The sequence below is a fragment of the Plecotus auritus genome (assembly GCF_963455305.1).
Source record: "Plecotus auritus genome assembly, chromosome: 7".
In the NCBI taxonomy this organism is placed as follows: domain Eukaryota; kingdom Metazoa; phylum Chordata; class Mammalia; order Chiroptera; family Vespertilionidae; genus Plecotus; species Plecotus auritus.
In genome coordinates, this window is record NC_137774.1 from 2,355,700 (window position 1) to 2,368,943 (window position 13,244).

The 13,244-nt window shown below is 52.8% G+C and overlaps 1 protein-coding gene across 6 annotated transcripts in view; it reads right to left on the reverse strand.

The window, feature by feature from the left end:
• TNRC6C (trinucleotide repeat containing adaptor 6C) overlaps nt 1–13,244 on the reverse strand; it is an 84,052-nt gene that overhangs the window by 24,648 nt on the left and 46,160 nt on the right. For all 6 annotated transcript variants that reach the window (XM_080677663.1, XM_080677667.1, XM_080677668.1 and 3 more), the window contains 2 exons: nt 6,713–9,298; nt 1,486–1,701 (listed from right to left, as the gene is read on the reverse strand). In XM_080677663.1, the coding sequence (XP_080533789.1) occupies nt 1,486–1,701; nt 6,713–9,298 (2,802 nt within the window). The remainder of the gene's footprint in view (nt 1–1,485; nt 1,702–6,712; nt 9,299–13,244) is intronic.

The window sequence follows — 13,244 nt, forward strand, 5'->3', positions numbered from 1 at the left end:
CTTCTCCTCGCTTCAAACACAAGTGACTTTTTGTGTAAAATTTATGCAACGTCCTCACTGGCCTGGAGACTCCCTTCCTCTCCCTTCCTCTGGAGACTGTCAGGCCATGAGATGTGATGCTGACCAGGTAGACGGGCGCCTAACAAATTGGCTGCCTCCCACCGGCCTGTGACCCCGAACCCCGGAAGCTGCCTGCTCCGTCCGCTCCCTCAGGTTCGGACAGAAGGACATGAGCGCAGTGGAGAGCCCAGCGGGGCGGTGGCCTGGCGCACGCCCAGCGCCAGCAAAGGAACGAACTCTGAGCCAGTCAGGCTGTCCCTGTCCAGGGAAGAGCTGGGACACGCAATGCTGCCCGAAGACGTGCGGCCTCGGCGGCCGTGTGAACGGTGACCGCACACTATGTCAAAGCATCGCATCGCCTCTCCGCCCTTAGAGCCCCGGGCGAGCGAGCTCCGAGCATTCCTAACGCTGGGCCCTTTATTCCGGCTTCTGACACCTCAGACAACGGGAGGAATACGCAGCTCACTTCTTCTTCCCTTTCAAAATCACCCCACAAAACAAGGCAGAAACCACACACTCACACTCACTCTCACACACTCATACTCTCACACACACTCACACACTCAGTCACACACACTCACTCTCTCTCACACACACACTCACACACACACTCTCACTCACACACTCTCACACACACACTCTCACTCACACACACACACTCACACTCACTCGCACTCACTCACACACACACTCTCACACTCACTCTCACACACACTCACACTCACTCTCACACACACACTCACACACACACACTCACTCTCACTCTCTCACACACACACACTCTCACACACTCTCACACTCACTCTCACACACACATACTTACACACACACTCACACACACTCACTCTCACACACTCACTCTCACACACACACACACACACACACACTCTCACTCTCACACACACACTCACACACACTCTCACTCACTCTCACGAAGAAGAAGAAGAAAGAAGAGATAAAAAGCATGGGCCTGGGGCGCCCACAGCAGAATTCTGTTCCCAAGACCAAGCGAGGCCAGACAGGGAGGCCGCACGCAGCACCGCTCTGAGCCGGACTCAGCGGGAAGAGCAGCCGCTTCCTGTGCCAGCTCGGGACGTGGCCGCGTCCACTGCTCACGGCCGCCGCTGCAGAACCCAGCGTATGCCAGCCGGATGCCAGCCACTTACTCTATATTGTTCTGATTCTTTCATGCATTTATTTATTTTTTTAAAAGGAAAGCTGAGCTTCTGTTGAAGTTCCGTGGTGCTCACGCATCAGACCTGGCAAGTATTTCTTTACAGCCTTGGCTTCATGCTGAAGTGTGAATAAAATGAGGACAGCGGCCTAAAGAATAATTCTTAGAAGTCAGTGGAAAGCACCCTCTAAATAAAACACTCGGACCCATTTCCAGCTGCCACCCAGGGCCGCAGAGCGAGCGCCCGGTACCTGGTTTGCACAGGGCTGGGGCGGGGGCGGGCACGCCGGCTCTCCCAAACGTCACGGCTGGCTCGGCGGGCTGGTCTCCCCAGCCGCTGCCGCTGCTGGGCGGCTTGCCCCAGGCTGCTGTGCCGTTATCCACCAGGGAAGAAGGGGAGGCAGGCTCGCCCCAGGAGTTCTCAGCCTTGGCGTGGATGTTGGGCATCTCTCCCCAGCCCGATGACACTGAAAAGGACGCCATGGGGGAGAGAAAATAATAGAAGTGAAACACAGAAAGGAAACAGTAATTTCAAATCAATTTGAGATCATCTGTCTTAAAGTGGCTTTTAGTAGAAATAAAAAGGAGACAAATCTAATCGGGTTTGTTTAGCTTCTTCAAGTTGCAACTGCCTCACTCCTGATCCTATCCACTTAGAACTCGTAAGTCCACACCTTCCACAATAAAGGTAAATAAAAAATAAAACTGCAAGTCCATTACACATTAAAGACCATTACATTCACAGTATGTGCAACCTAACAGGGTTTAAAAGAACAGTTTAAAACAAATGGGTAAGAAGTAGCTTGTTTACTGCTGGTCTTCTATGTAACAACCTAAAAGAAACTTGGTTACATTATTTTCTTATAAGAAAAGTTGACAGGTTGCAGACCCTCACTGAAAAGTTATTTTTGCTTATCTTCTGACCAACCATCAGACAGAGATCCAGGCCAAACCCGGGAAGACGGCAGATTAGACAGGCACAGGTGAAGCGGTGCCGCCGGTGGGCTGGGCAGAGCCCAGGCATTTGTCCTAAAGATGGGAACGGAGTGGAGGAGTGGGGGTCAGGTGGCTCCAGCAGGCACACTGATCGCAAGGGTTTTCCGGGAGTTCTTCCTCCTTCCTCTGCTCAGTCCCGTTGCCAGAGCATCCCGTTACATATGTCAACTTCACTCCTCCAAGGCAACGGAAATTCTGGTCCCTGTGCTCCTGGCCCTGAGCTCCTGGCCGCTACGGACAGTCACACTCTCACACAGACAGGGATTCTCAGGTGCAACGGAGAATGTTTTAAACACTAGCCGACTAGAAGAACAGAAGGCATACCACGCAAGCAGATAACCACAGAGTTTCAATTATTTGGTTGCAACATGGATATTGCCATCTCAATTAGAAAACATTAATTCTCTGACTGAAACAGCATGAATCACTCCCCGTGCCACTCTTGATTCTAATAAAATACAATAATATTGATTAATGACCAAGGACATGCAACTATGAGTCATTTTAAATTACAAGCTCTATGCTGAGCAATATATTATGTAAATTATCACCAATAACAGGGAAGTTAGCTCTAATCAGTTATTGTCGGCAACTGTCAACTAGAATATTACCTGTAATTACACAGAAAACAATAGTGTATGTATATTTGGAAAAGCAGTTTTACAAATTGAAGGGACAAAATTAAATCAGGAAAATTAACATAGCTGATAAAAATGATGTGTGTTGTGGAATGATAAAATAATTTAGGGCTTGCTAACAGCCAATCAGTTGTAAAAATACTGATTTATTATAGGTAATCACTAGTAAATGAAGAATTTGCCTAAAACTTGTCATCCTTCTACTTCCCTATCTTTGAAAGGCAATACTACAAATCCAAACTACACATAAACATTTGAGACTATGGTAACTGTAGTTAATTAATTTTTGCAGAGAGTTCTTAATTCCTATTAAAGCAGCAGAAATGTCTACAGAGTATTTTTATATAGAAGGCAAATGATTTGCAAAAGCAGCATGTTTCAAAAATCTTAAAAATAAATGGAAAAATAATTGCTTACTAAAAAGTAAAAACTCCCAGTATTTCCACCTGGAGTTGGTGTCTGGAAAGAACAGAATTTACCTAGTGCCAAACGAACACCCGTCAGAATGTGTGCGGCCTCAAGCATGCCAGAGGCTCTAGAAGAAAGGCTAAAGGCGGGTGGACTAGCTGATTTTGATGCAAAGCAAATACTTTCAGTGGACAGAACATAATCCTAAATACAGACTGCTGAAATAAAGGCAGTCTCCACTGTTCAGTGTTCATTGCTGGGGTGACTCGGTACCCTTTTTGTTAATGATCGTTTCAAGTTGGGCTTAATGAGGTGGAACAAATTTCTACTTTACATTTAAATTTTTAGAACATGAATATTGAAATTTAAAAATGCTCCTTCAAAGACGGGCGGGGCGGAAGCAGGTGCACAGGTGTTGGTATGAAGACACAGGAATCGATAGACAACACAAAGCTACCCCCACCCTGTCCTCCCGCTCCGGGCAGCACGCCCCTGCACCCGGCCGTCAGGAGCCCTTGCCTCCCTGCCCCAACGGGACACACCAGCGCTGGCAGTAACCCCCTGATGGGGACCAAACGCACGGGGCAGGCCACTGTATTCCATTTCAAACGCACGTTCCCTTTTAGAGCGCAGAGAAAACCAAGAGCCGTACGAGGCGGGCGCCCAGCAGGCCGGGAGCCGGGAGCCAGAGCTGGGAGCCGGTCCCCGACTCGGGCTGCCACCTCAGGCACAACAGCTAAGTGGGTAGATGGCATTCTTTCTTCCTGAAAGAAAAAAGCAATTCTAGCTTGTTCCGCGGATGGGCTGCTACTTATGCCGTCTTGTAAGTGTGGCAGGCCGTCCTTTCTGGGGAGAACGGTTCCGTCAAGGGGCCGTTATAACTACGGGAAGGAAGGATAAAACCAAGTTCAACTGATGAAGCATCTGCGCGCCTGCTCTGTGCTCGGCGTTGCAGGGACTTAAATATGAGTAAGATGGGGTTCCGCTCACCCCAGGGCCTTGAAGTGCAACGTAGGGTTATCACAATGCTTGGCTGGCTGCCGGCTGTGGCGGCACAGAGCAGAGTCGGCAGCTGCGGAAGTTTCTCAGGTTTGACACCCGGTGGGTAGAGTGGAGCTCTATCCAGAGGGGTCTGCTCAGCCAGGCGGCAAAGGGCACTGCTTTTCAGACGCCCACTTTCGTGCCACTTACTGGGCCCTCCGTCCCTTCAGGGGACCTAGCTGCCGGCTGCAGGGAAGGGTCTTTCCCAAAAGCTGGCCACGTGGCCTGGAGCGGCTCACGTCTCACAAGAGCTTCTTCTGCCTGCCTTACTGTGCCATCAAAAACAAAATAATCTTCAGATTTTACCTCAGCGCGTTAATGCAGATTTTGAATGTGCCAAGTCTGTCATATTGACACCTGGGGGACCAAACTGTATTTTTAACTGTCTTTTCGGTCCATCCTTTGGAACTGAGTGTGTGTCCCAGGACTTGCATGGAGGGGACCCTCCCCCTACTTCCTTAGCCTAGTCCCTGCTCCTGCTCGCACCCACCAGGTCCTCCAAACACAGAAGAGTAAAAACACCCTAACCCCGTGATCGGCAAACTGCGGCTCGCGAGCCACATGCGGCTCTTTGGCCCCTTGAGTGTGGCTCTTCCACAAAATACCACGGCCTGGGCGAGTCTATTTTGAAGAAGTGGCGTTAGAAGAAGTTTAAGTTTAAAAAATGTGGCTCTCCAAAGACATTTCAATCGTTGTCCTGTTGACATTTGGCTCTGGTGACTAAGGAGTTTGCCGACCACTGCCCTAACCCAACCAACCCAACCCAACCCAAGAAAACCCCATCTCCACAAACACAGCCCGCTGAGCTCGCTCCTCGTTGGTAACGGCTGCACGGTGCTTACAACAGCACCTTCTGGTGGGGGGGCGGTGGGACCCAGCTCTGAAGCAGGCGGACACAGGTGAGCTCGAACAGCACCCTGCGATCATTCCACCCGCAGGTGACTCTGTCTGTTTACACCGAGGATGGAGTGGCGAGCGTGTGGGACAGGGAGTCTCGCAGGAAGGACACTTCCCAGCTGCTTCAGGGAACAACACGCATGTTTACGTACCTAGGTACAACCGGCTTTCTCCCTAGTTTTAGTGTAGGGTACGGCTGACCTGCCTCTTGCATCGTTACTTCGCGTGATCTCTGCCTTTGGCGATGCTATTTGTGCCAGAAAACTGAGCGGCAAAGCAGAGAGGACGTCACTTGGTTAAGTACCCCAACGCCAAGGAACGCCGCGCTCTGCCCGGAGCACAGAACAGCCCGAGATCACAGCACAGCCGAGGTGCCCGGAGGCCACCGTGACCCCCTGGGGCTGAGAAAGGCAGGGAACTGGGTGCAAAATGCCCTGAGCAGGGGCAACATGAGCAAGTGGACCTTGGCTTTTCTGATCGGCACAGGCATTAATATTTGGGCACCTGGGCGACCCCAAGCAAGAGTTCATGCCCTCACTCCACCGTCACTGGGGTAGCTCAGATCAAGTCCATAAAGGCCTTCAGATTCGATTCTACTCCAACCCTCTATCCCTTTCAAATTACCTACATGTTTTGGTGAAACCTGAGAGTTCAGGGATAAAAGAATCCATTTCTGGAAACTCCCTCAACCTCACTGTTTAAACTCCCTCAACCTCACTGTTAGACTGAGTCTCCTGTGAGGATTGTTATTCACCAAAACGTTCTTCGTAACAGTCAGTGCTCTCCTGCGTCTGCAAATTGACTTCAAGTGTCCAGAATGCTTCTTCCTAAGGGCACTAGATAATGCCCTGCTCAGGACGCTAGGGCCTTTATTTCCGGGTTGACCACACATCAGAACCCCTGTGGAAATCTAATGTGACGTGACCAGTGAGCCCTAACCGGTTTGGCTCCATGGATAGAGCGTTGGCCTGCGGACTGAAGGGTCCCGGGTTCGATTCCGGTCAAGGACATGTACCTTGGTTGCGGGCACATCCCCAGTGGGGGGTGTGCAGGAGGCAGCTGATCGATGTTTCTCTCTCATCGATGTTTCTAACTCTCTATCCCTCTCCCTTCCTCTCTGTAAAACATCAATAAAATATATTAAAAAAAAAATAAAGTGACCAGTGAGTGGGCTTCCCTCCCCACTAAGATACTAGAAAGCTGGGGTGGGCTCCCCAGCCCCCGCTCCCTGGAAACCCTCTGAGAGCCGGTGGAGACTGCACGTAAACAGACGGCCAGCGGCCAGCTCTCCCTGCCACTGCCAGTGCCGGGGGACCTTTCTCTCGGCAGAAGGCTGGCAGAGGCCTGCGGTGTGCACCGCCTTCGGGTACCATTTAAACAGCACCAGCTTCAGGTGCTCAGCGACAGTGGCTGTGAAAACACTGGTCGGAGGGCGCATGCACAGCTGGTGAGAATGAGCGCTTTCTTACTCTTAAAGGACGCCAAGTCCCTTCCATACCTGGACCGAGCAGCGGCGATCGGGTCAGCGGGGCGCTGGCGGGGTGCGGCGCCGGCATGTCGCCCGCGCTGGTGCTGCTGCTGGCGGCGGCGGCGCCGGCAGCCGTGGCGCTGCCCTGGAGGCCCGGGTTGTTTCTGTCCCACATGTTGACAGCTTTGTTGTTGTAGCTGCTCGGGTCTCCCCAAGCCGAGGTACCATCATCAATTTCCATTTTGCGTCGAATGGACGGTGGAGAAGGTTCTTCCCAGCCCGTGGCCTCGCTGTTGTCCTTCTGCCGGACAGGGACCGGCCCCCCGATCCACCCTGTCCCTGTCTGTTTAACGGAAGCGGCTCCTCCCCAGTTACTCAGGCTGCTGTCCTGGGGTTTGCTTGCCCAGTTCTGTTGGGGGCCAGGTTTCAAAGACTCTCCCCAGTTTGCCCCTGGATTCGCCTTTGCATTCGTGCCGCTGCCCCAGCCACCGGCCCCAGGCCGGGGAGCGTCACTCCAGCCAGACGCTGACCGGCTACCGTCAGCATCCCACCCGGAGCCCGCCTTCTTCCCATCCCCCAGGTGCCCGAGGACGGAAGAGGGGTCGGCCCAGTCCCCCCCTCCTGCACTCCAGGCTGGACTGGGCTTTTGTCCGTCTCCCCAGTTCTGAGGCTTGGGCTTCAGAGGCTCACCCCAGGTGGGTGACTTGTCCTCCTGCCTCGCGGTCCCACTCCAAGTGTGGCCACTCTTGGCAGCAGCAGCGTTAGGAACAGCAGCAGAGCCGATGGAGTCCCCCCAAACCCCGGGGCCATTTGGCGCTCTGGCGCTGCTGTCCCCCCAGCCTGTGTTTGCTGGCCCAGCAGCAGGTGGCGAGCTGACCCACCCCGATACTGAAGAGGTATTTGTACTGTTCATGATGGACCCATCGTTCTTCCCCCCTGAGTGTGAAGGCTGAGGAGCCGCACAGCCCCAGGCCTCTGTCCCATTGTCATTCTTCCGCTCAGACCTCGGGGACTCTTCAAATTCCCAGGCAGTGTTCTGCTTTACAGGAGTCTGTCCCCAGCCAGTATTCGACAGAACTCTCGGGTCAAGATCGTTCCTCGGCAACTGGATGTGCCCTTGGTCTAGAACGCCTTTGTCTCGCCTCCGGCCTTCGGCCCCTTCCCTCCCCGCTCCTCCTTCACTGTGGCCGCCAGAGCCCTCGCTGCCGCCTTCGCTCGCCGGGGCCCCCGAAGCGGCGGCCTTGGCCCACGCGCCCACGTGCTCACTGCCGGGCTGCAGGGCAGGGTTCTGGCTGCCCACACCGGGGCTGTCCCACCCTGTCGATCCCTTCCCGCCGGCATCACCGCTGGAATGCTGGTTTGGGGGCTTTCCCCACTCCCCATTCACCCCGTTGGCGGCGCTGCGGCTGGGGTGGCCCCACGCTCCCGAGTGGATACTCCCGACGCCGTTATTGCCGCGGCCCCTCCCCCAGGCGAGGATGCCGGGGCCAGCGGGGGGCCCCGAGTCCCAGGCGGTCCCCCCACTCCCCTCCTTTTGCACAGCACTGCTGGGTCCATTTTGTTTAGCACTTAATGCCGAGCTCGCAGCGTCTCCATTCCCCGGACTGAACCCAGAATTGCTGTTTCCTGTGGCAGGGGTGCCTGGGGACAGTCCCCACACAGAACTGCTGATTCCTTCGCCTCCCCCACCGACTTGAGAGACTGATGACCCGTTAGCACCAGGAAGGCCTTGCAGGTGGGGCGGGATGACGGCCCCCATGCCGACGGCCAGGCCCCAGTTGGGCAGCCCGTTGGCCTGCACTGCACTGGCAGGGCTTGGCGAGGAGCTCGCGGCGTTAGTGTTGCTTGGTGCATCAGTGTTAAGGTTCTGAGGTTGTGCGCTGAAAGACACATTCTGAGGAGTGGCCGTTGGTGGCTCTGTGCTCTCCGGCGGCAGCAAGCTCCCCCAAGCGCCCAGCGTGCCCGGCGGGTTCCCGTTCTGGTTGCCCACACTGTGGCCTATGGCACTGACTGGACTGCAAATACTGGAAGGGGTGCCTGTGGCCACTGTCCCTTCATGTCCGAGCACAGGCCAGGCAGCTGGGTTGGCGTTGGGGTTAAGGTTGAGGTTCATGCCAGCGCTGGGGCTGGAAGCGCCCCAGCAGTTCTGACTTCTCCCCTCGGCAAGCATGCTGTCCACTTTCCCTTCCCCGGTGCCCAGCGCGCAGTGAGCGAGGCCGGGGCTGGAGCCCGCGGCGACGCCCCACACCCTGGCCGCACCGCTGCCGCCGTTGGCGCCCCCTGCGCCCAGGGCGCTGGGGTTCGGAGGGCTTTGGACCAGGGCGCCGTTGGTGCTGTTATTGCCATTGGTCTTCTTGGCGTGGCCGGTGAAGCCGCCCGGGGCGCTGCCTGTCGCCATGCTGCTGTTCTCCGCGCCGCCGTGGGGGGCGTGGTCAGTGTCCGTAGTGCATTCTGAGGCCGCCTCCGGCTCCGTCCCGGGGATGGAGGGCCACGCCTCCTTGTCGGTCCTGTCTATGATCACTTTATCCCAGCTGCAGCTGGCTTCACTCCGGAAAGCGGGCTGCTGTGCCCAGTGGGAACTTTCATAATGATCTGCCAATCCGCCGTGACTGAGATCTGGAAGAGATGAAACGAACCCCAAATGAGATTTTCCTCCCATCTGTCAATGAAGCAACTGTTAGCTAGTCTTTGGGGGAAGCTCATTATTTCAAGTGTTCAGTTCTGAATGACAAATGCTAAAAATAGGACTTAAATAAAAAAGTTGTTTGTCTTCTTAGTAGCTCCCATTTAAGAACGAGTTCGTGTTGCTACCACTGTGTTAGTTCCTACCACTGCACCGTCCTCTCCTTCCTCTTGAGAAGCCCCCCCCACCCCCATCCCCCGTGCCCACATGCACACGACAGGCATCTCAGAGCATTTGGATGAAAGGATGCTGCTCTGCTGAAGTCTAGCAACGTGGAAAGGCGTGTCACCTGGCGACACTCGAGCCAGCACTCTGGGAGACGTGGGCATCAACAAGGTCTCCTGCGTCCGAGTATAATCTGTGTTTCTCTGGGAACTCTGGGTTACAGCATCATACAGAGGCCAGGCAGCTCCTTTAGTAGGAAAGAACTGTAAATGCCTGGCCAGTGCGGCTCAGTGGTTGACCCATGAACCAGGAGGCCATGGGTAAATTTCCGGTCAGGGCACATACCCCAGTGGGGGGCATGCAGGGGGCAGCCAATTAACGGTTCTCTCTCATCACTGATAATTCTCTCTCTCCCTTCCTCTCTGGGTCCCGATCTCCTATCATACACAAAAGTAAACCCTAGACAGACTAAAGACCGGATATGAAAAGCAAAACGTTTTAAAGTTCAATAAGGACACACAGGAGACCATCCCCATGGCCTTGGACATTCCGTGTCTTCCTACAGCAGACATAACGACTCAACGGTGACATCGGAACACGGGGTGACACACAATATCACACAGGACGCGGAAACAGCCGCCGACAGGAAGGAGGGGCACAGACGGAGATGACCCCAGAACAAGGAACCACACCAAGAGAAAGGCCAAGAGGCCAGCGCAGGTGGGAGATGGGCAGGAAGCCCATCGGACACGATCCCGGCCCCTCGCTGCGGGAAAGGCACCTCCCCCAGAGACGAGGCGCCGCACACGCTCAGACGGCCCTGCCACCCTGGAACCTGAGGGAGGGTCGCAGTGCCTTCTGGGGGACAGGACCGGGTTGAGGGCGGTATCTGTAACATCTCTGAAACAGAGATCTGAACGAAATAGGGCAAATATTAGGCCAAATCTGTATTGTGAGAATAGTTTTATTTGCTGTGTACTTCCTTCTATTATAAAAAATTGAAAAATGCTTAAATACGGTATCAAATGGGGTCACAGAATCCCAAACGGTACCCCCAGTGAGTGCTCACTGTTCTGAGGTAGTAGGAATGTAATTAAAAGAGCACATCTTTATTGTTAGAAAAAGGTGACAACTTTACAAGAATGAAGAGATTTGGTGTGATTAAAAAAAAAAATCTGAACCCTGAATTAAGAGCCTCATTTTTGAAGGTGAGTTTCTCAAGGACATGGATGGTACCTTTTTAGTTTTATACCCATAATTCTTGCCACATATCAGGCAACCAATAAACGTGTCCGGGGCAAACCAAAGAATAAATACATAGAAGCGAATCTGAGTTCTAGCTGAAGCAACCACTGAGTGAGCGACCTGGCCACGTCTCAGCTCTAAAAAGATGAGGAGGAACGAACGGTACCATCCCGAAGTCCTTGGCTCTAAACTTCCGACCCCTAGAGCTTCCCTCGCCTGCACGTTACCATGAGAACCAACAAAAACACCCAGCAGCATTTCCGGCATACTGAATCTCAGCTACACCATTAAAGCAAACGTATTCCTTACTGTGGTAAAACATATACAATACAAACTTTCCATTTTAACCGTTTCTGAGTGGCTTCAAGTACATTCATATTGTGCGACCATCGCCACTATCCATCATCCTAAACGGAAACGCTTCACCCCGTCCCCCGACACCGGCCACCACTCCGCTCCCTCCTTTCTCTCTGCTCTGCTACTCCGGGGCCTTCTATACATGGAATCACACAGCATTTGTCCTTTTGTGGCTGATTTCATGAGCACGATGTCCTCGAGGTTCATCCATGTTCTAGCATGTGTCAGAATTCCCTTCCCTTTCAATGCTAGTAACATGCCATCCTGTGCCTAGACCACAGGTGGTTTATTCCCCCACCCATGGGCCGTCGGGCGCCTCTACACGTTGGCTCTCGTGGACAATGCTCACCCGAGTATATGCACGTCTGTCCCAGGCCTCTTTCCGTTCTTTCGGGTCCATACCCAGAAGTGGAGGCGCTGGGTCACACGGCAGCCCTGTGTGTAAGTTCCCGAGGAATTGTACCGTTTTACTTTACTTTTTAAATTGTTATTATTTTTTGCTAATCGTCACCCGAGGACATTTTTCCATTGATTTTTAAAAAATTATAGTTTGAACATAAAAAGTATTTATTTAAAAGCTGGAAAGGTCTTAAAAACCAGAAAGCAAAAGTTATCATTTTAATGCAGTGTTTATGGTTTTCAAATACAGACTCAATGTGATTTGCAAATACCACTCACCACTGTCTTCCTAGCACAGCGGTGAGAACAGAGCAAACCCCGGAGGCACACCGCAGGGCCTACCGCCCAGCGCAGGGCAGAGCCGCTTCCCATTTTAAAACTTCGTGAGGCGGAAGAATGACAAAGTGACAACGTGAAAGGAGGAAACGCTAAAGCCAGGCGTGGAGCCTATGAGTACCGCGCCCGTGTCTCCGCGCCCGTGTCTCCGCGCCCGTGTCACCGCGCCCGTGTCTCCGCGCCCGTGTCTCCGCGCCCGTGTCACCGCGCCCGTGTCTCCGCGCCCGTGTCTCTGCGCCCGTGTCTCCGCGCCCGTGTCTGCACAGCGTGGACCGCCCTCTAAGACAAGACCAGGCCTTGTTCATCTGTGAGCTCAGAGCAAGAGTCCATGTCCGTGAGCCTCACAGACCCCAGCACACGCAGCGCATGACCGGGGCCTCTCAAATGACGCCTACTCACAGGTGGGAGGCAGGGTCACAGAGGGCGGGCAGGAAAAGGTGTGTAACTATTAACCAGCAAGACTGAACCAAAGCCTGCATTTTCGGAATAAAATTCTCATGCTCTTTCCACTCTACTGTTCCATTATAAAAATCATTTCCCCTAAAAACAGCCTTAGAAAGAAAAAAGGAATCAAGTTTGTGTATAATATTGTCCTTTCTTCTGCTGTTTAAATGGCTCACATGTTCTAAAAATAGGTATCTAGAACAATCTAAGTAACGTAACTGCCTTAAGTGATTAAATTAAAAAGGATTACATGATAGCATCGTTTAAAGAGAGAAGCTTTCTTTTCTTTTTTTTTGTTTACTTTCAAATTCTAAAATGTTAATGACATAAAGATCTATTTTTTCAAGGAAAAGTAGTTAACAAAGAGCTTCCAAAAGCTACAGTAAGCAAAATCGTAATTAGGTATCAGATTAATCAGATAGGGGAGCGTGCACAAGATTTACTCAGAAGTGTGCAGAATGCTTAATTAGTCGTAACGCTGACAAATAGGACATAATTCATTCTTTATCACCACAGCCTGCCAACGGAAATTACAAAGTAATAACTATATATTACAAAAAATAATTCCAAAGCTCCCGTCCATAGCTGTGAGCACGCCGACTAAGGCGCAGTGGGGACAGAGTCTTTGCCACTTGGTTCCCGAGGGACGGGGTTCACATAACAGCTGCTTGGAGCATTTGAGAACCCCCACACCTTAACCTAGACCCCATTTACTGTGTGTACGTATCTCAGGGAGGCCCTGGAGAGCTCTCCAGTGCGGGAAGCGGGGTCTGCTTCAGACACAGTCTGGATAGAAAACAACAGGATACAGCGACTCTCTTCTGGAACCTGACTCAACACGTGTACGTACTAACACCTATCTTACCGGTTAAAAGTCAGGGAGGCCCTCAGTGGGTCGAGCACTGGCCTGTGGACTGAAGGGTCCCAGGTTCA